The following is a 25117-nucleotide window of genomic DNA, read 5'->3' as shown; positions in this document are numbered from 1 at the left end:
CCTAGGAAAAAAATTGCAATCAATTCTGGACTTTCATAGCTTTTCCCTTGAGGAGCTACTTTGATTCTGTTATTACAAATGACTTGCATTGTGTAGTTGGTTGCCTTCTGATTTTTAATTTTCAGAAATCATCTTGCAATTCCATTATTGTTTCAGTTTATTGAGTTTGCCTCTAGCTATGACTGAAATGCCATGGTTTGAAGCAAGGTGAAAACTCCATGCACGTGTGATGTAAATCAGAAAATGACTCCTGTCCTGTAATTAGAATATGCAAAACCTCCAGACCTGTGAAGTCAGGCTGCTCCTGGTTTTTTGTTACTACAGTTCCTGGTAGAATTGATCATTATTTTTTTGTAATTTTTAACATCTCACCCCTGCATGAAACAGTTAATTTCATGGGGAAGTGAGTTGCAAAGTTGGCTCAATATTTTGTGGGAGAATGCTTTATGCTAGTAAGGTATGGGATGAAACAGAACACTAATACAGTTTGATCATAAGCTTAAGACTAAATTTAGAGAAAAATACATTAGTGGAGGGAAGTGGATTCATGGAACTGAGAATGTCAGACCAATTTCAGACTTTGAGGTTGGTTGCATTGGTGGCACTTTTTAGCAATAAAGGATATGCAAGATGTGTTCAAACATAAAATATCTCTATGCCAGGGTTGCTCTTGGGGACCCTCAAGAAGCACTTAGCAGCTCAGCAGTCTGCTAATGACATGTAGAAGGTGGATGTTTTTCCATCTGTAGGTCAGTGTGCTAAACTGGGTGATTCACAGTTTAACTTCATCCTTTTCCTTCCATTTCAGGCAGCTAGTGCCCACTGGGGCACCAGAAGGTAGGCCTTCATTATCTAAGCACAATGTGATACATTCTTGGGAAGAGATTCAGGAAGAGCAAGTGCATCATTAAGTTTCCTTGCTATTATAACCACCTCTTACAGGTTGGGTTTTAGTCTCTCTTTGATTGCTGTGTGAAGCAGTGGTTTTGTGATCATTAATAAGAAGCTTGTCACTGCTGGCTCACTTGACCCAGTAAAGATTTGCTTCTGATGAGTTATTGGGTGTCAATCTTATTTCCTCTGAATTAGTCAGTGCACATAATAAGGAATTTGTCAGCTTTTACACCAGTTTCTTGGGAACAGATAATATTTGATCATGCAGGAAGCTTGGTGGTAGCCAGTGAACTTGGTATTTTGTATGGCAGATTTGAAGTGGAAGCAAGTTCATGTTGGACCAGTGCATTGGGTTATGTGGTTGGGGCGTTTTCTGGCCAGTATTAGAAGCCCTGCAGCTGGATCCAGTTCATTGCTGGAACATACCCCCAGGCAGAGCTGCAGGTAGTGATTCAGTTCAGAGCTGATTATTACCAGCTCCTGAGAGGTCTACAGTCTCAGCTAGGAGGCAGGTAAGAGTACACTGAAGGGTGCTGGCAGAGCCTTGCCAGAGCTGCTAAAAAGCTTATAGACCTGTGCGCTGGGTGAAACAGTGCATGAATTTTGGCAATTTCCCTTGTTGTCAATTTTGGGGTTGGGGTTTTTTTGGGTTCTTTTGTGGTTTTGTTGTGTTTTTTTTTTTCTTAGTATTTTAGTTGAAATGAGATTCTGTGATACACAATAGTTGTGAATTAATTAATGATAACATAGAGTGTGCTAATATACTGGGTGTATTTTGCATGTTTCAGAATCCAAAGCTATTAACAGCTTTTATCATGGGGTCACATTTAGGTTGATATCTGCTGTATTACTTAGGTAGCAACATAGAACTGAATAATCCTTCTAGGTGTATTTTGGTGTGCTTTCTGTCCCTAACATTAAGCATCTATTAACATTTGCTGCTTCCAATTACTTAGTTATTTACTTTCTTGGAATTGAATACTGATGGGATTCACTGTCTCACACTTTTTCTTTCAGAGGATCTCTTTGGTTAGTAGTTTTGCAGCTTCCCTTTTCCTAGGAACTTACGCAGCCATTGATTACAGTGATGGTAAGTGTGTGGGCTTTTCTCATAGTGACAATTCAACAAGGAAATTTTCCTTTCAGTCCCACCTTACATAAAAAGGGGACAAGCTCTATGCTATTTATTTTCAGTCTTTAAACTTTAATGACAAATATATAAGATTTTAAGCTAAATTACTCCTTTCAATTTGTTGCTACCCTTGATAGTGCTGTCAGCTGTGCTTATTTATGCCCATTGTACGATGATTCCCATTTCTATAAAATGAATCCAAAAGAAATGTCCTTAAAGGAAATTGTACCCTTTTTTCCCCCTTACCTTATGATATATAAAGGAATGTGGAAGTATCTATTTTAAAGCACAAAAAGTAGTGGATTTCTAATCTGCGTTTCATACTTGTGATAGTTCTTTTTTTGATTTTGCTGATTTAGCTCTCAGTTGAGGACATGAACAAGATGTATATTTTGATTGTTTTTACCCCCACCTAACAGTAGAGCATCTGTGACAGAAGTACCCTTTCAAAGTGAACCAGATAAAAAAGCATAAGGCAAGCAAAAAAATCCTAAATGCAAGTTAAAAAATAATTTAGCCTTCCTATCTCTCTATTCATCATAACAAAGACAAAAGAGTGACAAGACTACTGTCTCTTCGTTCTGTTGTGTGTTATCTCAGTTATTCAGCTTTTAGATGGCAATTCTAAATGGCAATTACGAAGGAAACCGTTTTTCTGGGAGCTGTGCTGTTATTTCTAAATAGCATTTTTGATCTCTGCTCTGAAACTGAGAGAAGATGTATTTCAGAGCTGAAAGATTGGATAATAAGACTCTCTTAAGGAATTTTTGCATTATAGAGCCATAGTTGACACCCATGTGTTGAGACCAACTCATAGGAAAGGCAAAAGACACTTCAATTTTAGCTAATGGACAACTTATTCAATATCAGGTCTCCCAGTTATACTTGAGACCTTAAAAACTACAAGGCAATCCAGGCTTATTTTTCAACAGTTGTGAGATTACTATGTGTGTCTTGTGGTCCTTTTCTGTTAGCTATGTATTTCCACAGCTGAATTTTGGTTTTTTGTCTAGTATTGGTAACAATAAGTCTTTGGACGTTTGCACTTTACTCCTCAGTAAGCCCAAACACTGAGCACTTCAGCCACTCAGCAACCCACAGAACTAGCTCCAGATACTGTTATTTCAAAGAGACATGGTGAGATCTTCAATGTACTTTTGTGATTAGGAAATACATTGATTTTTTTTTTAATTTTTCAATGAGTGTGAAATGTTATTTTTGATTCAGTTGGTTAAAATTAAAAGCATTAAACAAAATATCTTGGTTTTGGTGTTTTTTTTATTCTAATGTTCCAAAAGATAATGTTTTTTACTTGGAAGCAGTTGAGGGAAAGTCATGCTCATTCATCTTCAGAACATGAAGACTTCCATGTTTGATTGAAAACCAAAACATTTTCAACTAAAGAAAATGAAAATTTGTTTAATAAGAATATTTTCTTAGAATCTGTGTTGCATTTTTCAAATATCTCCGGGAGACCCTGTTCTGTTACACCTCTGGCTATTTACAGAACTTGAATAAATGTTATCTACTGCTCAGAGCATGTGAGATTATTAAATCTTTGTGTGAGAAAAGATAAGAGAACTAAGCAGGATGTTACAGTTCTCTTTACAAGACAAAAGACTTTTCAGCATTGGAAGCTATATTTTGTCTTGCTCGTTCCTTTCTCGCTTGAACGTAATGAGAGAGAATTCTAATTAATTATATGTAATAACATATAATTCTAAAGAATGCAGTAGTTCTTTGGATCCAGATTAAAAACTTGTTTTCTTGTCATTTCCAATTTCTTGCAATTCACTTGATCTTTTACATTGCACCTGTGTATTGTAGTTTAAAATGCATCTCTCAAAATAACATTCAGGTAATAAACTTCTTTGTCATTTCTGTAGATTTAACTTCAGATCATAGTGTCTTTAAAAGACCTTGTCAGATTGTTTAGCTCTGCACAATAACTTCTCTCTCTAAATTTTAAGGTTATTGTAGGAAATGTGCTATTCAGTTTCAGGATTTTTCTTTTTAAAGGTCCAACCTGGTGAGGTTCAAATAAGTCCTTATGAATGGCTGAGCACCCCGGGTGATTGATTTAAAAAAAAGTCAAATTTCATTCTGATGGAATGAAGAATGATTTTCATTTACATTGTGCAGATGTTAAAAGTAACGTACATTTGGCACCTAAATAACTTGAACACTTGAGCTACTGTTTCTTTTAGGAGACACCTTAAAGAACAGTAATTCAGCTCTTCACCTAGAGAAGCTTCATCTTTTGAAATGCTTTTCTAAGAGCCTTAGGCAGATAACAGCTTAGCGTATTTATTTTTGTTGTTTTATCAAACAAGGATACTTTGAACTTAAGCCTTTTCAAAAGGAAGTATAGTGGGCTAAATTTACTCCTAATGTAGCTTGCTGGTGTCATCAGAGTACACTGCTTATGATTTTAGCTCACTGAAAAGGCAATTCATAGTGCTATAATACAGGTGCACTTCAGTGTTTATAAATGTATACAAATATTGATCTTTACTGTGATTAATACAACCAGTTAGCCTGCATTGTTTAGTCTTTATAATGAAAGTGCTTGTTTTTTTCCTTTGGCCCTTGCCTCTCTCCCTGCCCCCATCCTCCAGGTGTTGAAGCATTTACACTTTTGTACATGTCGTAAATATTAGCAAGTCCCAACTGTGCTCCTGGTCATTTATGTTAAAAGTCAGTAATACTTGCAGTGAAATACTGCATCTTATTAATCCATGTATCAACCCTTTTCTCAGTCCTTACTAGACCACGGCCTTTATTACTGATGAGGTATCAATTTGGAGTGAAAAGTCTAAGGGCTGCCTTTGATTTTTGGTTTTTTCCCCCCTCAGTTCTCAGATTGCTGCTTTAAACTTAGTGATGTAGTTCATGACCAGAGGTGCTTGAATTAGAGACTCACTGTGCATCACTCCTCATATAATCAAAGCAGAAAGTGAAGTGGTTCCAAAGAGCATTCAGCTCTGTTTTTTATTTTTATTAGCTTATCTTTGTTTTCTCAGAGCATATTAATGTCTTTGTGCCACTGTATCTACCAGTCAATAACTGAAGTGTTGTTTCTGTATAACATAAACTTAGACCTTTTCAGTCATAAAAGTTAGTGGTTTTCCTGTCTTATGCAGGAAAAATTGGAGGCTGTACTTATGTATTGCAGAATTACATTGGAGGATACTGATAAAATGTTTCTCCAGGTTTGCAGGGTGGGGAGGGGAAAAGGTTATTTCAAAAACCCCACAGAAAACAATAATTGCTCTTCCTCTAGTAAAGTTCCTATTTATTTAAAGATTCTGTTGCTCACTGATGAATTTAATTTAGCAAAGGGATTCTTCGCCTTTTAAATGGGGAACTTTTCCAGGAAAATTTCTAGATTTACATATTTCCTGATAGAAAGCCTTGTTATGCCTGAGAGCTTGGGACACAAGGCTGCACACCCTCTCTGACTCCAGGAAATGCAGACAGCAATGCTGGGCCAAGTTTACCCTTTAAGAACAGGATTCATTTTACCCCAGGGATGAGGGGATGTCTAGATTTAAGAGTGTCTCATGTAGAGAACTGAGAGAAACGAGTAAAGCTTTCCATCTTTCCTTTTCTGTGTGTGGTAGCGATTTTGACAGCAGGAAAGGAAAATGCACCTTTGGTATGTGGGAAGTGTGTTGCATTTTCTGCTCTGCCAAATTCCTGCTTTTCATCACAGATCAAATAAACCAGTGCGTAATTTAAGTGTATTTAATTTTCCTGAAATGGAATTGATTGATTTCTATAAGTTTAATTCTATTTTTTGATGTTATTAAGTAGTATACAAATATCCTATGGCTTGGCTTGGATTATTCCAGTGTCTCAGCTAGACTGTGCAATACTTTCTCTTTACAGCGCTGTGTGAAGCCAGACCTTGTCAATGTGCTTAGGATTAGACTGCACAAATATATCCTTCATTTATAAATGTTATTGAACTCATTATTAAGCCTATATGAAAAAGACTGCTGGGAGTTGATAGGTTGGGCTTGTTTGTGTGTGCATAACCAACTGTAGTGTTTGGCAGGCCAAGAGCACTGATAGAGCCTTGTGATGTGCTGACTGAGATGTGACTTGCATTTTTCTCCATGTCCCAGCATCGCAGGCTTAGTCTTGTTCCTCAGACACTTCCTGTGAGGTCAACCTCATCTTCCAGCTTCAAGATATACTGAATTAAAGTAAATTTCAGGTTTTCCACTGTGCTCAACTGCAAATGTGGCTGTGTTTCTGAGACAAATAAGTTGTGGGCTCAACAATCTTTGAAATGAAAATGTTGTTAATCTAGAATAAGACTAATATATCCCTGTACGATACTAACTGGAAACAAATGTAGATTTTAAAGTCTAATGAAATGTGCAATTAAAGGCATTTTAGAAACATAAACAAGGGATGTGGAGTGCTCAGTATGTTATGCAGATTCCCCACTAAACAACTTCAATTGGCTTTTAAACCAGTGATAAAATTAGTGAGGAAGAAGTGGTGGCAAACCAAACAAAAAACTGTGCAGGCCTTCGCCAGATCTAGTGTGAGTTCTGGTGAGGAAACAGGTGACCAAATCGGTTATGTAGGTTTTTGCAACCTGTAATTCAGTTCGCAGAATCAAAGCTTTAGTGATGTTGCACACTTGTTGCAGATTTCGGTTGGGTTGTGCAGCATATATGGAAACCATGAATTTGGTATTCAAACTGGACTTTCCAAACTAGCCACAAAATTAGAGGCTACATTTGAGAAATTGACCTCTTTTATTGACTTTCAAGCCTTTATTTTGTCATCTCTGAAGAAGTAAGCGTTGATGCAATGGATGATTAGTCATCAGAGATTTAGATGCTTATATGATGCTCTATTCAAAGGGGGAAGTTTCTTCGTTGTTAGGTCTCAGATGAGCACAACACATATTCAAGTGACATTGCTGCATCACCTTTAGATACTTGTAGTGATGTCTTTGTCTAAGGTGGAAGATTTGGGGAGGAGTTGATGGGGAGACATCCATGTTTTTTTTGCTCTTAATTTGGGATAGTTGAATTGTTCATTGTGCATCAGAGAAGGCTTTACTTTTCCCCTTATGGATGAAAGCTATTCAGAGGCTGAATTGTCAGTATCCTTTATGCTTAGAAGAGCTGGAACCATTCTCTTTGAATGTAAAATATGCATTTGTAAACTTTGATGCCTGTAATGAGGTAGAATTTTCCAATGTTAAATGATATATTCTTCCTGTTTTGATCTATCTTGTAGGTTCTGGCATGAACTTGCTGGAGATTTGGGAGAAGGTATGGTCAGCATCCTGCCTTGATGCTTGTGCACCTGGGTTAGAGGAGAAACTAGGATGCCCTGTACCATCCCATTCAGTCCTGGTATGTGAGTTGGAAGCAACAAGTGCTTTGTGCTGGTAGTTCTGTAGTAGCACTTTCTTGGGGGATGTGTGTGCACACACAAGTGTGCACCCATAGTTATCTCCAGAGCTGAGCTGCTTGATTTAATATTTCCAGATGTGTTGTGAATGTTTATGCCAGAGCAGAAACAAACATCTTTGAAAGCTGCTAGCCGGTATCTGTCATAGCTTTCATTGTGAATTTCCTTGGGTTCTTGCATGCCCTGGGCTATGATGAGAAAAGTTTTGGTGGGTGCTGCAGTGATTCTCTGAGGTCCCCTCACTAGCTTCAGAACTGTGCACAGTACTTATTGCTGTAGAATCAGAACACAGAATTTGCATTTCTTGGCAGAGACCTTGTTTTAAACAGTTTGTAGAGTTAATGAGTTAATCTTTGTGAATAATTTGGGATATTTAAAGCTCCTCAGTTCACATCGCATAATGGTGAAATCAAATCAAGCTGCACATCTCTTACAGTAAATGAATGTAGTCTTACTACCCAGCACAAAAAGAGCTATTGCTTTAGCTGGTGCACGTGTGTAGATACTCATCACCCAGTCCCTCTGAATTCAATGTTGATCTTTTATAATGGAGAGGAACACAGGAAAAATTCTCATAGATGTCCTTTATATTTTTTATGGATAACTTTCTTCTTTTTTTCTCTATGGCTATCAAATGTGGATTAAAAGAATACAGTTCTTGACCCCTAAAATAATAGGGGTCATATTCCAGCATGTGATGTTGTGATGCATATTAATGTTGTGTTTCCTGTTATGTTTGCATTGAATTTCTAATTCCAATGTGTAAATATTCATGTATATGTGCAAAATAGGTGGATGTGTTTATATTCCTTGATACGAGTAACCAGAGAAAGACCCAAAGCTAAAATGCTACTATTTACTTAAGCTATTTCAAAATCTAATCTGAGGGTATTTCGGTGAGTTTCTCAATAACAAAAAAATTGAGTTTAAAAACTGTAAAATATTCATTTATACCTTAAATACACAAAAGTTATTATTGTAGCTGCTCAGGGGTTTTTCAGTTCTATGTTACAACATATTGTGTCATACATTGCAAGATTGCTTTCTCTTTTTTTTTTTGAGCTTTTTTTCCTCTCTCTTTCTTTCTATCCTTAGGGGCCCATTTCTCCATATTACAGTCAGCGTTATGGGTTTAGCCCAGACTGTAAAGTAGTTGCATTTACAGGAGACAATCCAGGTGAGATGATTAAATGTGTAAGATTCAGTGAATGTGATTATGTATGTATGAAAATTCTAAATCAAGTAATTGATCATAAGATGCTCCCCATACAGTGAAAAGGTGTTGTCTTTGTCATCATTCATAAGCTTTCCATGATTGGTTCTTCTGAGATATAGACATTCTGGCTAAACTGGGTCGGACAAATGAATTCTGTTTTGCCTAGTAGTTAGAGCCTCATAGGCTCTCTCCAAGAAGAACTGTCATTTGGTCAGACTGGTAGGTCTCAGTCTAAGGGAAGGTGTTATGGTCAGGTTTTTTGAATCCTGGAGGCTGTTTCAGTGTCAAGCAAAACTGTCTGTTTCTCAGGACTCTGAAAATAAAATAGTTATCCATATTGGAGTGGCATATGCAGATTCGATTCAGGACAGAAGTTTCATCATCGTGTATCTTACATTTATATTCTGGGAAATATTTGAAGTCTGCATTTCCTAAACCTTCAGTATTTCTTCTAGAGATTCAAATCCAATTAATCCAATAATTATGAATAGTCTGATGTAAGTGGAAGTGTTTTCCTTCAAAGTGTGTTGTTAAGTAGGGGTCCTCTGTATTTAAAACCTGAATACACAAAACATTAGATATGCAGTTCTGTGTCCTTTTGACTAGAGCATTTAGATTTTATTAGGAATTACTCCTTCACCCAAATGCTGTGCCTGTCTTTTGCAACATATAGGCCAAGGCCATCATGAGCATATTTGTCATTTATATTGTGCTTTGAAGTGGTATATGTATTATGATGTCTCATACAATATACTATAATTGAGTCAAACAATTAACTTTATATCTGATATTCTGACTTTTTACTTCCAGCATCATTGGCAGGGATGAGACTTGAAGAAGGAGATATTGCAGTAAGTCAAACATACTCCTGAAAACCATCCATATCCCCAAATAAATGAAATTCATGAAATGTAAAATAGCTGTAGGTTATCAGTTCAATTTGTCTGCTCGTGTTGATTTTCTGTTTATTGGATTTGCTCTTGTTTTATTTCTATCAATCTGCAAGCTGCCTGAAAGATTTTAAGTAAACTCTTGTGACTATTTTTAACTAATGCTCTAGACATTAAAACCTGTCTCCATCTAGTATGTATTTCACTAGTGTGCCAGCCCGAGTCAACATGAATCCAATTGACTTAATGTGTAATTTAAAAACAATTAGTGGTAATAACAAATGGTTTTAATTTAATTTCTGTATTGCTTTCCATGCACATTGTGATAACACTTCAATTACTTTTTTTCCCCTCCAGATTAGCCTTGGCACAAGTGACACATTGTTTCTGTGGATCCAAGAACCAACTCCTGCCTTAGAAGGTCATATCCTCTGCAATCCTGTTGATTCTCAAACATACATGGCACTTTTATGGTAACATCATTTATTTTTTGTACATCTGGGATCAATAACGTAGATTTCTTTCTCTGTGTTAGCGTTTTTTGTTTCTTTTGTAAAATGATAATGAGCAGAACATTCAGCATTCTCTACAGTATGTGGCAATCTACTTCTACATTATAGCGTTGCTATTGTTTAATTTGAGTAACTGAAATTGCAAATTTATGGGAAATAAATTCTCATGGCAATAACAAGCTGAAATAGTTTTTACATATATACAGAGCCAGTTCACCATGAATCTAAGGTGATATGTTTAATGTACAGGAATAACAATCTTCAGAAAAATAATAATGTGAAATGTCAGAAGCTTGACCAGGCTGTTTAACTTCTGTGCTCTTCTGCTGGTCCAGAGGGGACATAACAGGGCAGAATCTCTTTTCAGAGAGGACTTTAATCAGTGCTGTTCAGGGACATATTAGACTACATATGTGGAAAATTCCGAGATCTCAAGAAACTCAGCTGAGAGAATGATCCTCATGGTAGCTTTTGGCTACTCTGATTCAGGAATTGTTTGGCCTCTTGCCAGCCAAATTATGTGGAAAGGTGGCCTGAAGCTATGTTTTGCCTTGCTGAGTCACTGCATTCAGGATAAAAACTATTGAGACAAATATTTACAAGTAATATGCAGATTAATTTTGTGTCGAATTCCCTGGTTTGTAGGTGCTTGAAACACAAAATGTCAGCACAGCTCAAATCTGCCCTTTTGCTGTAATGTTGAGTCTTACCTGTGCGATAGTGGGATGGTGCACGTGACAGTGGGAACACTGTTCAAGAAGTCTGAGTTCAAAACTATGATGTCATTTACAAGTTACTGAATTTCACAGTGTGATTTCCCAGCAGTTGGATTTTTCTTTAAGTTTTATGTTCAAGTTTCTCTTTTATCCAGTATTTGTCCCACTTTTGATGTGTAAAAAGGCCGTATAAGTAACCTGTTTGTAATAGGAAAGGAGATGCTGAGGCATTTTCCTGAATAAGTGTTATACTGCCATTCTTTTACAGCAATTTAACGTATGCAGAAGGCCAAACCTGCCTTTCAGAACACAAGATACTTCTGTAGTCATGCAGATAGAACGAGTTCCTGTTCTTCCTGCCTAGCCATCTCTGCCCAGAAAGTATCCCTTTTGCACCTATGCCACTTTATTTCTAGAATATTAGAGTTAATTAAAGACCTTCAGTCGATAAAGAATGCCTGAACCTACCAGGCGGAGTAGTTGTACAGACAACTTGAGTAACTTCAGCTGCTGCTACTGAGCAAGTTCAGTAATCTCCTTTGCCTCTTTCTGGATTTTTCTGTGCTTTTACTGCTGAGTTGCTTCTTAGCTCGGTACTGGAGAGTATTCAAACTGCTTTCCCCTAGGTCTGTGTCTAATGCTGCAGTATTCTGCAGGAGCATTATTCTGACAGAGGAGCCAAAGGAGGTGACTGCAGAAAACATGTAGAGACCATGAACACCGAACAGATGCATATTTTACAGCATGGTTTACTGACCCTGGCCCAGAATCATGCAGATGTACCTGTGGTGCTTTCCTTTGCAGATCCTGACATGTAACTAGATCTGATAAGTCTTGCTGGACCCAAGCTGGTTCCAAACTGGTACCATGCTCTTGAAATAATAAAAACAATGTGGAAACACTCTTGCTTCTCCTTGTAGAGCCATCTCAGGGTGAGCTTTTTAGCTCTGTGTCAGTGTACTTCTCTGAGGAGGTGTCTTAGGTGGTCAGAGCTAGCCTGGGTTTAGCATAGCCAGCCACATGGGATCTAAACTGACTCACTTGGGAGATGTATGCTGACATCTCTACACTGTGTTCCTCAACACATCCTGTAATATTTGTTTTCTCTCTTATCTAGTTTTCTCTCCTCCATCTCTTTCAATAATGAAGAAGCGATTGTATCTTTTAGTTTGCCCAGCTTTATTCAACTGGTACAATAAGTACCAATATTGAATAAAACAACAAAATGCTTTAAAAATCTAGAGCCTGATTTTTTTGAAAATTGCATATGCTATGTTTATGTGTTTCAGTTTTAAGAACGGCTCTCTGATGAGAGAGAGGATCAGAGATGACTGCGCTTCAGGCTCCTGGGATGAATTCTCCAAAGCCTTATCATCTACTTTTGCTGGAAATAATGGAAACTTGGGTATGAGGTCTTAGCAGGTCTGGGAGTTCCAGGGTTTGCTTAGACATATATTGGGTGGGTTTTTGTACTTTTTACTTGGGTCATGATATAAGCAAGGGAAGTTCATGAGTGCTTAGAAATGTTGTGTTAGTAGGCTAAGTGTCATGATAGTATTTTCCTTAAATAATGACTAAATAAGAAAACTATGGAGCACTTTTGGTCATTGAAGGGATATTAGCAGCATCTTAGCTGCTTAGTAGAATGTTTAAAACTAGTAATTTCTGAGGGAGGCTTTTAAAGTTTCATTTTCTGAAGACTCAAAACCAAGTGAATTAAGTAGCTCAATAGTATAGCTCTGCAGAGCTGCTCTCCAGCAGCCCCAGCCTGTCCTGGTGTATGAGCTTGTTCCTCCTCAGGTTCAGGACTCTGCACTTGCCTTTGTTGAACCTTATGAGGTTCCTCTCTGCCCAACTCTCATTACTCTAGTATCATGTTCATGCATGTGAACAAAGCATAAGATCAAGATTTCTTGCATTTTCCCCAATGTGTGTTACAGAGTCGTTTCATCTTTGTTTTTTCCACACATTAGGGTAGAGTGAATGCAATGAAACAAAATTATGATGATGATGGAAGTATTTTTAAAATAGAAATAAACCCATGTATTTTAAGTATTAAGTTTTATTTCCTACAGTTTAATGTTTTACAAGTGTAGTATACAGCTCTGAAATAAGTTACTGAAAAGTGAGCATATGGGTGATCAAGATAAGAATTTAACCATTGCAGAGATGGATTCAAAATCATCACCATCATCTGAGAACTGAATTAAATGTGTAAAAATAGCTTTAAATCTGTAGGTAGCAAAGTTTTAAAATGTAAATATTTAAACTCTAGAAGACTGCACTTCTTAGGAAAGTGAGTTTAAGATGCAATTTCTTGCTACTATGGGGTTAGCATGGATTTTTCATTTTTAGAAGCTCTGTTATGTTTGCTGTTAAATCCAGTTGCTGGGAGGTTATTAAATTGACCAGTAATCTCTCTAGAAGATGTATCAATTCAAGTGTTTCAGAAAATAGGAAGAAGTTATTCCAAAACCCAAATACCAACCACTTGAGACAGTATTAAAAAACCAGGAAGTTGATGAAAATATCATTATTGATTTCACGGATACCAAGACACTTCCTTAAAGTTTTACCATTTGTATTATAATATATTCCCTTGGGTATCTCAGTCCCCAGTAAAATGAGTGTTTCGTGACTGATCCTCTATAACTTGTATGCTGGGATAACCTCTGGGTATACATGCAAAAAGACAATCATCTCTGTTTTCTGAGTTCCTAAGGGAAACAGAGCAAAAAAGTCAGTGGTGAGGCACCTTTCCTTTTATCATTTGTTCCCTGTACTCTTGTTGTGCAAGGAGATGCCCCTGCAGAAGTTTGGAAATGGCCTAGGTGCTAGGGTGAGGTTGGGATAATGAGAGTAACAGGGGTAATAAACAGGGAAGGAGGAAGAGTGAAGGGATGAGGATCCTGTTGTGTCTGGGAGATACTTGAGAGGGCTAATGAAGCCAGTAGGTTTGCTTGAAGACCTTGTCTGGCAGCAGAGTCAGGAGATATTGGTATATGCATCCCATGTTAGGACCCACAGGTCTATAACCTGCAGTGTTGCTTACTGGCAGGTTTTCAGAATGTTTAACCAAAGAGGTTGTGTGTGCTAAAGCACAGTACTATTTTGGGTTTTTTTGACAAATAATCATAGGCCTCCTAGGGCAGCATACTCCTATTCCAAAGTCTGGACCTTAGACATTCTCCTTAGTTTCTTAGCTAGTTCAGTTCAGTTTTTCGGTCCTCATTTTCTTTATTTTTGGTCTCCTTTTTTAATTATCTTTTCTGACCAACCCTTCTTGCCATCAACACAAAAGAAATCTTTTTCACACTTTCTTTGTCTAGCTGTCTATAAAGCATTACTGTGTTTCTTCAGATCTCCTCAAAACTATTCATAGACCAGCTCTGCTTCGTGACTTAAAATATTTGATGTTCTCTAATAAGCTCATGAAATATAATCTAGTGGATGAAGTGTCCCAGCGTTCCTGTACTCTTCTTACTAACTTACTATTTTTTTCTGGTTTTCTTTTCTTTCACCCTTGCATATGACCTACTGAAACTATTTCTAAGACTTGCATGTGTATGTGTCCTGGTGAATGTGTGCTCTTTTGTAGATTTGTTATTACATTGATTGTGTGCCTAGAGCCAGACAATGCTTAAGATCCACATTCTTGTAAACTGAAAGTAGTGATATTAGATAAATATTAGGACTCAAATTATTTAAGAAACAGACTATTTGGCGATTCAAATGTCTTTCCAAATATGTGATAAACATTTATTAGCATTTTAACTGTGTGCTGAAATAAGATTCCAACTTTGGGTTAGGAGCAAACATGACACTCTTTAATATTCATTGGTGCAGGTTTCTACTTCGATGTGATGGAAATTACTCCTGAAGCAGTTGGTATTCACAGATTCAACAGAGACAACCAAAAGGTAGTAATAATCTAGTTAATATCTTGAACCCACTGTCAAGACTTGAAATCTTTGCCCTTATCTTTTTTTTTTTTTTTTTTTTTTTTTTTAATTCATTGATGCAAATCCCTGGGATGATTTTCCTAATGAAGTATTTTGTCTGTAGCTTGGGAGCTTCTACAGTGCCAAGTCTGAACTAGAACTTACAAGGTATTTTTTTAGGAAACATTTCCTTTACTGGAAAATGGGGATTACTGAATCCAACACTGTTTTCGAAACAGGATTAACTTTAAGCCTGTTGAGAGCTTAGTACACTTCCATGATTTAGTCTCCATCTTCTAAGTTTCAGACACACAGATAAGGACATGTTGAAACTTAGGGCTATAATATTTTGTCTTTTATCTTACTCTAAATGTATATGTAAAGACCACACTGTGCTGTCCTGCATGTCTTGGAGTAACCTACAAGCTCTGCATAGTGGTATGTAAGTAAATACAAACTCAAGTCCAGTTGGAATTAAAACAGAAATTATGTTATGGAAAGTTCTTTATATCTTTTATTTTCTTTTGATGAATGAATTTTTTTTGAATGTCAGGCTTTCTGAATGGTACAGAAACTCAGGAATCATAGAATCACAGAATGTTAGGGGTTGGAAGGGACCTCAAGATATATCTAGTTCAACTACTCTGCCAAAGCAGGTCTACCTGGGTCAGATCACACAGGAACACATCCAGGCAGGTTTTGAAGACCTCCAGAGAAGGAGAGATGTCTGATCAGTCATGACTGCCTGTTGATTAGGCCTCACTGAGGTGAACAAAGATTGATGCTACCTCGTTTTTGCAGTGTAGCGCTAGTCTCTTAAGTGTTTGCTGTTCAATGAATGCTTTATCACTTCTACCTGTTACACAAGTTGTAGGCACTTATTGTAGTGCTTGGAAAAACTCAGCTTTTTGTGAAAGATTCTTTGTATCTGTAGTTTAGTATTTTCATCCTTCTGTTGCCTTTCTTGTATTCTGTTTGATGAAAGGACAGAAAAATGACATATATAGAAACTAAGTAAGTTAATAAAAAGATTACATGGTTTCACTTTTGTGCAGACAGAAATAGGTTTACATTTTTGTGACATTTCTTAATGCATCTGAATTTTGTCTACTTGCTTCAGTTTTGTATTTCTGAGCTATTGATTTTTAAGCAGCCTTTGGTGCTGGGAAATGCATAGAGAAGAGTTTACAGCTTTTGATAGGACCTCTTCCCATCATGCATTGATTTCAAATTTGATGAATTTGCCAGCAGCATCGAGGTTATGGGTTGTGTTCTCTGTCATGAGCCTTTAGGTCTATCTTGTGTATATGAGTGAAGAACAAGGCCTAGTTGAATGCAGTCGTCAGGATGAAGACAAGGATCATCAACTATAAATCTGTCTTGTGTTTTTAACCAGTCTCCAGCTTGACTTTTTATACTGTGTAAAGTGCTTTCTGACTTCATGTGTTCCCTCTTCGATACAGGTTTCAGACTTTCCAAAGGAGGTGGAAATACGAGCGTTGATTGAAGGGCAGTTCATGGCCAAGAGGATTCATGCCGAAAAGCTGGGATATAAAGTCAGTAAGTATGATGAAAAGCTGCAGAACTACTGGCACTACAGATACACACAAAGATAGGAGTCCCAACAGTAATGTAGGTAATTCTTGTCCTGTCTGACAAATCCTGGTATGAATTCCAAATTAGCCTCTTGAAAAAACTTTTGATGGCATGTTGGGGGCAAGTTGTTTTTTTTTTTCAGATGTTAACTTTCGAAGGACCAATGGTTTAACTTTCAGGTAACATCTTTTTCAAGTATTCTTGCTGATTCATTGTTACTGAGCTGCATTGCCGATTTTTAAATACGAGGCTGGGCTTTAATAGCTTGTTAAGTGAAAAGAAGACCAGCCTTCTGCCTGAGGCACAAGACCATAACTCAGAAATCTGAAATCTATGTTCAATGCCTTGATCTGCCATAAGCTGTTCACTAACCTCTTTATTTTTCTGTTAATAAAGTAGAAGCCCTTTCACTGTCTAGTGATTTAGAAAGCAAGAGATCCTGCTTCCTAGAATTTATGATGTGAATAGTTTGCAACACTTGGGAACAACAGAGTTCACAAAGTTCACTTTTAGGAGTGGGATCAGATTGTTACTAGCTGTGCAATTATATAAAAAGAATACAGGCAAGCTGGTAAGATGTTTGACAGACATTTTCTGTCAGTGTATGAGGCAGTGGAATGTAAAAAAAGACTGAATTAACTCATCTTGAGGATTTTTAACCAATGTTTTATTTTTTAAAGTGGTAAGAGTTTTATGTACATCTTGACCTCCTTTTTTACAAGCCAGTCATGACCTTCTCCCTTACAAGCCATTGCTTGATTCCAGCCTCCAGGCTTTTATCCATAATCATGAAGAATAGATTTTTTTTTATTATTATTATTTTTAAGTGAGAACTCCAGGAATTGAGAGTTGAGAAAATATAGAGATACTAGAACAAGTCACAGAGGCTGGCAACACTACCTCGTAAATTTATGTTGTAAAGGTTTTCCTATTATATATTTTTTCCTGTTATATACTTGAAACTTTATTTATTTGGGGAGATTATTTATGGAGACAGGCAGAGATTCATATAAATTATGTTTAAAATACCTGTTTATCCTTCATTCTTAGATTCTACTGCACCAAAAAGCTTGGCTTATGTAGCCTAGAAAGCTCATGGCTGAAGAGGATACTTTTTGGAATCTGTAAATGTCAGAGGTTAGACAGACACCAGAGTGTGAGAACAACTATTTAAGATGTCAGATAACTGTGACAGAAACAAATGGGTAGAAATTATCTGTAAATCCAAAAGTATAACAGGTTTTAGGATCTGGCATAATAAGCTGTAAAACATTTGTTGCCCTTTTTTCTCTAAATGCTGTAGATGCCTACAGAAAAAGGAGATGGGTGTGATTACATTGTGTTCCTGTAGTTTCCTTGGAACCTTGTATGCTTTTGTTTTGTTGCATCCCAAAGGTCCTTTAGCTATTTGGTAACTAACAGTTGCTTTAAAAAAGAACTGTTGTATGTTATATAGGCTGTATGCATATCCTACTTTTCCTTGGTGGTATTATTTAAATGTCATATTCTGTTATTTGTGTAGTGATGGCAGGCTTACATCTCCATTTGTTGCGTGACAGCTCTGAAAACAGGATGTGTTCTGAATGTGTTTCAGGGTATAGATGAGCATTGTGGGAATCACTCTGGTATTGCCAGACTTCTCTTGTTTAATTGCTGCTGGTTTTCAGACTGGTATTTTTTTTGTTTTTAATGTGATTTAAAAGCTTATCTATCTTTTGGATGAAATATACAGTCAGGACCTTTGTGTTTATTCAGTTCCTTTTAGGCCTTGTCTACATAGGGAATTTACTTTGATTTTTTCCAGGAATCAAGCTGATTTACATTCAGAAATATAATCACAGCTGTGTAAATCTTGGCTTTTGTTGTTGTTTTTTACATCAGTGGTAGAATACAGTAATAACAGCTGACAAGATCTGGCTGATGATGACACCTATTGAACTCATCTGTAAGAGAAATGGAAGTGACATGGTCAGCCACAACAAATGCTTTGCTGTGGTGTCGTGAGGTTTGTGTGGTGCCACCTCAGTGGTGCAAATGAGTCAGAAGCCTGGCTAAGAATTTCCCTAGCTCTGGCACCAAGGTGCTGAAAAATCGTGTTGGCAAGTCATCAACTTGCCTCTTTATTCTTGGGCCAAACTTTGGATGACTGTAATGTGAAAAGCAGCAGCATACATGCAGGATAATTTTGTAAAAATAAGTAAATAAAGGGCTAACATCTATAGTTCTTGGTTATCCACTGTGAACATGACAAACATTGGATAATCTCGTAGAATTTACTTTCAGTTAATGAATATATTATCTTGCTAGGAGCAGTGTTTTTAATCCTCAGTCTAGCTAGCACTGCAGGAAGAATTGCAATGATGCTGAAATAGGGTTTTATAGTGCGGTTTTGTTCCCAGTTTGATGTGTCCAGTACATTATAGATCTTATATAAATTACAAATAATAGTTAAAAAACCTCCTAAAACAGCTTTTCAGGTGCTGTTTGTACTTAATTGCCAGCATATGCCCAGGTTTCAACGTAGCTCTTGTGCCAGTAGAGGGCAGGGGATTCTGTCTCATGATTTTTCTCTCTGAAGTTGGGATGTGTGTGTCAGCCTTGTTTTGAAAATGGCACAGTCATCAGGAGAAAAGTTAAACCTTACATTAATTGTGATTTAAGGGGTTTAAAAGTGTGTGTTGCTCTGTTCTAATTGCTCTAATCTTTCTCAATCAGATTTTAGGGGAAATCATTCAGTAACACCCTGTATCCTGTTTTGCTTATGTGCTAAAGGGGTGGATGGAATGTTGTGATCTAGAAACAAACAAGTGAAGTTTGGTCTGTCCCTGTTGTTTACATCCTCTGATTCAGAGATTCATGAAGATAAGGTGAAGATTTGCTGGTCTGCCTTTTTTTTCCCTGAAATTTGATTGTATCATAAACACATGTTTCGTCACTTCCTTTTTCTGTTTGCCAACTCTGAACTGGAGTTCAGAAGCTGGTCATACAGACATGTTTGCTACATGGTTTGGGGACTCTCTGAAGTCAAAACCATGGTAACTTTATAGAGAAATTATAGCGTCTGCAGCTTGGTGACACAGATGATCACAGTAGCTATAAAGCTGTCAGTGGTTCAGACTGATCTGCCAGTACATACTTTAATAATCTTGATGATCCCTTCAGAGTTGCTTCTATTTCTGACCAAGCAGTCTTAAAGTTCATCCTCAAATACACACTGACTGGAGAATGTTGCAGTAGTCCTTGCTTGGACCTAGTGAAGCTGGTGAACACACACAAGACTGATGTTCTTGGGAGCAAAATCTACCCCTCTGCTTACTGATAAGTGGGGTAAATATTGCCAAGGTGTATGTTACACATATTAAAGAGAAACAGCACACAGGCAGGAGTTCTGATGTTGATCACACACATATAGTCAATAGACTACAATAGTAATTTAAATGACATACTGATCTGCAGTGTAGAAGCCTTCATGTCAATGGTAATCTGAGCACTAAGTCTCTGCATACTTGGTCCAATGTATGCCAGAGTTGTGTTAAATAAGCTTTTGTGGGACTGCAGCAGCAATTAATAAATCCTGCCTTGTAGGTAGGCTGATGATGTGGGGTGGGGTCTGTGTCGAAGCTGTTAGCTTTGGAAAGGGCTTCCTGCCTTCCCGTTGTTGTACCTCTTAGTGAGTTCATTGCACTCTATTTGCCCGATGTGCTGTTCATGGCATGTTTATACCTTTAGGAATATGATTCTGCCACCTAACTGTCATCAGCAGGGGGAGATGGATAGAAGGTATCACATTTTACAAGCACAAGCTTTGTTCATAAAATCTTGTGTCTGTGTTTATTATGAAATTTACAATTTCTCGCACACATAAATCCATCACTTGCAAATACTGTTGACGCCTTGAATTCCACTGACTGTACTTGGTGCTGAAGTACTGGCTGTGATGATGCAGATGAGCCTTTGGGCTAGCACTGTTGTAGCAATGAGCCCATGTGTTTTTCTTAAGTGCTACATGTTAGCAGTGTTTCAAATGTGTGAAAGCACAGCTTTCTGATTGGATATACAATAGGATGCATTCTTAAACAAAACAGCAGTACTAGCAAAAAGGGGAGATGTCAGAGGGTGCTGACTTTTTCAGAGGTTGCAGGGGGAACATTTATTTTCTGAAGAACTTAGTTTAAGATTACATAAGAAAAAGCTCCAATGTGCCAAATTTCCTTTATCATAGAATCACAGAATCTTAAGGGTTGGAAGTGACCTTGAAAGATCATCCAGTCTAACCTCCTCCCTGCCACAGCAGGACCACCTAGAGTAGGTCACACAGGAACTCATCCAGATGGGTTTTGAATGTCTCCGGAGAAGAAGACTCCACAACCCATCTGGGCAGCCTATTCCAGTGCTCCATCACCCTCACAGTGAAGAAATTTTTCCTTATGTTTCTTTGGAATCTCTTGTGTTCCAGCTTGTGCCCCTCTTCAGGTAGTGTTTTCTTCTGATGCTTTTTTCAGGAGGTTGAAGGTAGTAATGATGTGTGGCTCTGTCTGTGGAAAGGCAGCCTGATGGAGTGAGGGAAGCCCAGGAAATATCAAATAGTGTAACACAGAGCAGCTGTGTTTCATTATTCATGTTGCCACGTGAAGGCTCAGAAACCCAAAGGAGAGGCGCAAGGCTGACACTTCACGGTGTTACACCATGAGTGGACAAAGTGGCTTTCTCGCTACATGCCACTGGTGCTCTGGACAATCTGGTAATGGCTTTGTGTCAGGCTATGAGATAGGGTTTCTACTGGTGGCTTTCCTTGTCTGTCTCCAGTGAATGTAGTCTCCAAAACTGTTATGATTTATCAGGAGTGTTGGGGCACTTGTTCCTCCATTCTCTTTTGCCTTCTCTGCTGAGTGCATTTCTACTCCCGTTGCAGCAATGTTTTGGTTGAAATGAGGAATACTGTGAGTGAGGCCATTTTGTAGTTGCATACAGATTAAATTGATGTTTATGCCCTACAGGATTTAAATTTCTTGGAGAAATCAATACTAAAATATTGTGTTGGCTTCGTGCTTGTCTCTTGCTGTTTGCTGCTAGCTGCTCAGAGTGCTGATGGTGTTTCAGCAGTGTGAGGGTGATGGCTTTGTTAGGAGCAAGTGAGGGAAAGCAGTTTAAAAATAATTAGAGGACAGTGCCCTTGATGGGAGGTTGAAGCCCTCTGTTTAAAGTAATAGTGAATAGTGGTAACGGTCACACTGGAACGTACAGGAATAGCGATGGAGGAGAGTGTACTGCTTGGTGTGTGGTACAAACAGACCATAAATATACCTTGCAATTAGATCTTAAGCCTATATTTTTGAGAGAGAAGTGTTGGCTCAAGAAGTACTTTTAAATTCATCAAAGGCAGGATCTTCCTCCTAGATAAGCCAGCGATTCTGCTGCTGAGGATATTAGTATTTTCTGATGAAACTTCTGGCTGATAAGAGTGCCAGTGTGAGATGGGCAATACCTTGCCAAGAACTTGACTGTATCCCCTCTTATTTTTCACAGAGCATCAGACTTTTATCACGTAGCAGAGCCTTCTAGGCACACTCAAGCAAGGCTTGGTTTTATGCCAGTTATCTGGAGTGAAAGGTTGGTTAGCTTACTACCCTGACCATGTATTTTACAAAAAAAGAGTGCTTTTTGTTATTACTTTACTTGGGAGAGTGCAGTATTAGCTTAACTGATTTTTAAAATGAGTGAGATAAAGTGTCTCTGAAGGAAATGACCTAATGTGCTATAAGGAAGCAGCTTACGTGCTCTAGAATTTTTCATGCAGTGGCTATTGTCTTGCTTTTATTTTGTTTTGTTGTTGTTATACATACACAGGAAACACAGTGAAGACAGAAAATCTGAAGAGTTAATAAAAAGATTGGAAGGGGTACTATCTGTCTTTCTTTCCTGACACAATGATAAAATGTTGTCATTGTTTGAACAATCGCTTTTAATGTTTGGTCAGCAAAAAACCAAGTATGTAAATGATTCAATTCCTGTGCCCTGACGTTAGGAGAGATTGTTTGTGGATGTTTCAGTGGATGTGCTGTTCAAGCAGTATTCAGAAAAGTAGTTGAGCTCTCAGATGGCTGGTTTTGTTAAGAGCTTTGTGGATCTCTAGAAGCTGGGGACTTGGAGATCAGTTGGGTTATCTAATAAATCTCCTTTTATCACTTGTTTTTTGAGACTGATCAACAGTTTTAAATCCAATTAGATTAACAAGGGAATGACATGATTGCAGTCTATAAGTACCTTCTTGGGGAAAGGAAACTTGATAGTATAGGACTCTTGAGCCTTACAGACAGAAACATCATGGTTCAATAACTGGCAGTTGAAAGTAGGTAAACCTCAAATGACAAGCAACGTGCAAATTTGTAATAGAAACTGAAGTCAAACAGTGCAGCAATTGACAGTACTGTGGTGAATTCTTTAGCACTGGCAGTTTTAAGAGCAGGATATTCTTTTTTCATACAGTTACTCTGGTCCAAAGAGATCATTTATGTTACAGAAGACTGAGTTCAAAGGATCAGAGTTGTGGGAATCTGTGAGAGATACCATTGCTACGAAGCTCATCTGATTCACAACTATATATACATTGCTCTGTGTTAATCATTTATACCAATAATGGCTGCTGGTGTCACTGTAATGGTGCCCTGTTTTGATGATTATTCTTGTAAAATACTACATTTACCTTGGCTGACATTTAGTGAAATGTTACATATTGATTATTTTAAAACTTTCTTCCTGTGTCTTTCTATATTTTCATTTTGTTACTTAAATGTGACAGTCCTGTTAGCGAACTCTAATCAACTCTCTCAAGATTCCTTAGTCCCTCCAGCTGTCTTGCCTTTTTTCTGGTTTAAGATTATTCAGCTTCTTTTACATATCTCATGCATCAATTTGAGCATTAAGTGTCTCTATGCTTTCAGCTGCATCATCCCACACTTTGAGTTTTTCCAGTGTTAATGGGGTTTCTACTAAATAAGTCATTCTTGCCCTACCCACTCTATTTATTTGCACATACTGTGATTTTTTTTTTTTAAGCTGTGATTGTCTTTGTCTTTTTTAAGCTGTGATTGTCATAGAATGGCAGGGGTTAGAAGGGACCTTTAGAGATCATCTAGTCCAACCCCCCTGCAGAAGCAGGTCAACCTGGATCAGGTTGATGAGATTAAGCAAGGATCTTTTGCCTTACTTTAAAAGAATTGCCCAATTTTTTAAAACAATTTTAAATATCTAAAGCTTTGGTCCCATCTGGACTTTAATTTTCAGAGGGACAGCTGCTTAATGTTTACTCAGATTATCTCAGGAAAAAAATAACCAAGTGCCCCATCCCCTTTCTTGTTTAGGTAAAAAACAAGTAAAAGTTAACCTGCCTGTGGACAAGGGTAATTTTGCATTTTACTTGTAAAACTTTAATTCTCATCAGATATAAAATAATTAAATTGGGCAGCTTTTTTTTTTCTCCCCCTTCACATTTCTGGTCTGTGGTTGTCAAGAATGCACATGAAGAGTATTTTTTTTACCACCTTCAAACAATAATGTTATTTAGCCTGTATGTGGTGTGTCTAACTTCTGCACTAGCAAAGGTGTGTATGATGCACATATAATGACAGGTCTCAGCCCCTGGCTTTCACAATGTCATTTTAGTCCAAGTGTATAAGGTGGCAAAGGATTGAAAGTTTATGAAAAATAAGGTTCAAGTACAGTATGTACTTCTAAAGTTCCCTCTCTGATGTAAGAATGGAAGTTTTTTAGCTTTACACTTGGAAGATGGAATTTGGAATCAGTGTGACAGGACTGACCTGAAGAAGAAAAATCGGATGTGTGGCAGAGTGTGATTAGAGCATCCCCAGAATTAAATCCCTTAATGATATCGTAGGTGACATGAAATTCCTGATCCCAGCTTCTGGACAGTGATATAATTTTTCTCTTTGATGTTCAAAAGGCTGAACTTGACACTCTCTTGCAGTGGCCTCCAGCATGTCGGTGCTATACCTTTCCTAGTTGGGAATTCTAAAGAATGAATGAAAGAACACAAAGAAAAATTTTTACTTGCATCCAAAATTGCTTTTTTCTGACTGCACTTAAAGCATCAGACAGACTTAGAGTAAAACTAAATTCAGGAGTGCCTACTGAGCATTGTACATCAATTACTACTCAAGTAGAGACTGAGTTTGAAAATGGCCACTTCTCTACCACTTTTGTTGGTTTTAAAGTATTTGTCGTCCATTTAACAGTATTTGAAGCTTAATAAGAAATTTCAAGAATTTTTTGAAACATGGAAATTTGAAATTAAAAATAGAAGTATGTATATACATACAAGCAAAGTGGGGAGGAGATTTGGGCCTTAGATGGTTTTATTTCTGATAGTGTTTCAATGTGACATAATTCTTTAGAGGATACTTCTACTGCAGATAACTGCACTTGTCAGTTTTTATCTGAAATATAAAGTGTAGCTTAACTGTTTGTTTCACCTCTTGTTAGGCCTATCAGCTGTTTCTTCTGAAATGCCTAATTGTTGTTTTCAGAAAGTCTGATGGATGAGAGTTCTGTTAGCCCCTGTTTGCAGAAGTAAGCCAGGACCTTTCTAAAACAGAAATCTGTGAGCTTTTGTATTTCCACTTTTGCAGCAGCACTAAGCATTACATTGAGGTGGTGTTTTTTTTTTTGTTTTTTTTTTTTTTTTTTTGACAAAGCAATAATATTGCCAAAAGTAACAATACTAAACAGTGTATGTTGATTATACAAGTATTATCAAATACC

The 25117-nt window shown here is 37.5% G+C and overlaps 1 protein-coding gene across 1 annotated transcript in view; it reads left to right on the top strand.

The window, feature by feature from the left end:
- XYLB (xylulokinase) overlaps positions 1-25117 on the top strand; it is an 87273-nt gene that overhangs the window by 9202 nt on the left and 52954 nt on the right. Inside the window, exons 8-15 of the mRNA XM_061996572.1 lie at positions 1912-1984; positions 7292-7410; positions 8564-8645; positions 9495-9535; positions 9932-10047; positions 12092-12207; positions 14649-14722; positions 16207-16303. Coding sequence (XP_061852556.1) covers positions 1912-1984; positions 7292-7410; positions 8564-8645; positions 9495-9535; positions 9932-10047; positions 12092-12207; positions 14649-14722; positions 16207-16303 — 718 coding nt within the window. The remainder of the gene's footprint in view (positions 1-1911; positions 1985-7291; positions 7411-8563; positions 8646-9494; positions 9536-9931; positions 10048-12091; positions 12208-14648; positions 14723-16206; positions 16304-25117) is intronic.

Source organism: Colius striatus, chromosome 5 (genome assembly GCF_028858725.1).
Source record: "Colius striatus isolate bColStr4 chromosome 5, bColStr4.1.hap1, whole genome shotgun sequence".
Taxonomy (NCBI): Eukaryota; Metazoa; Chordata; class Aves; order Coliiformes; family Coliidae; genus Colius; species Colius striatus.
This window is presented reverse-complemented; position numbering and strand designations above follow the sequence as displayed.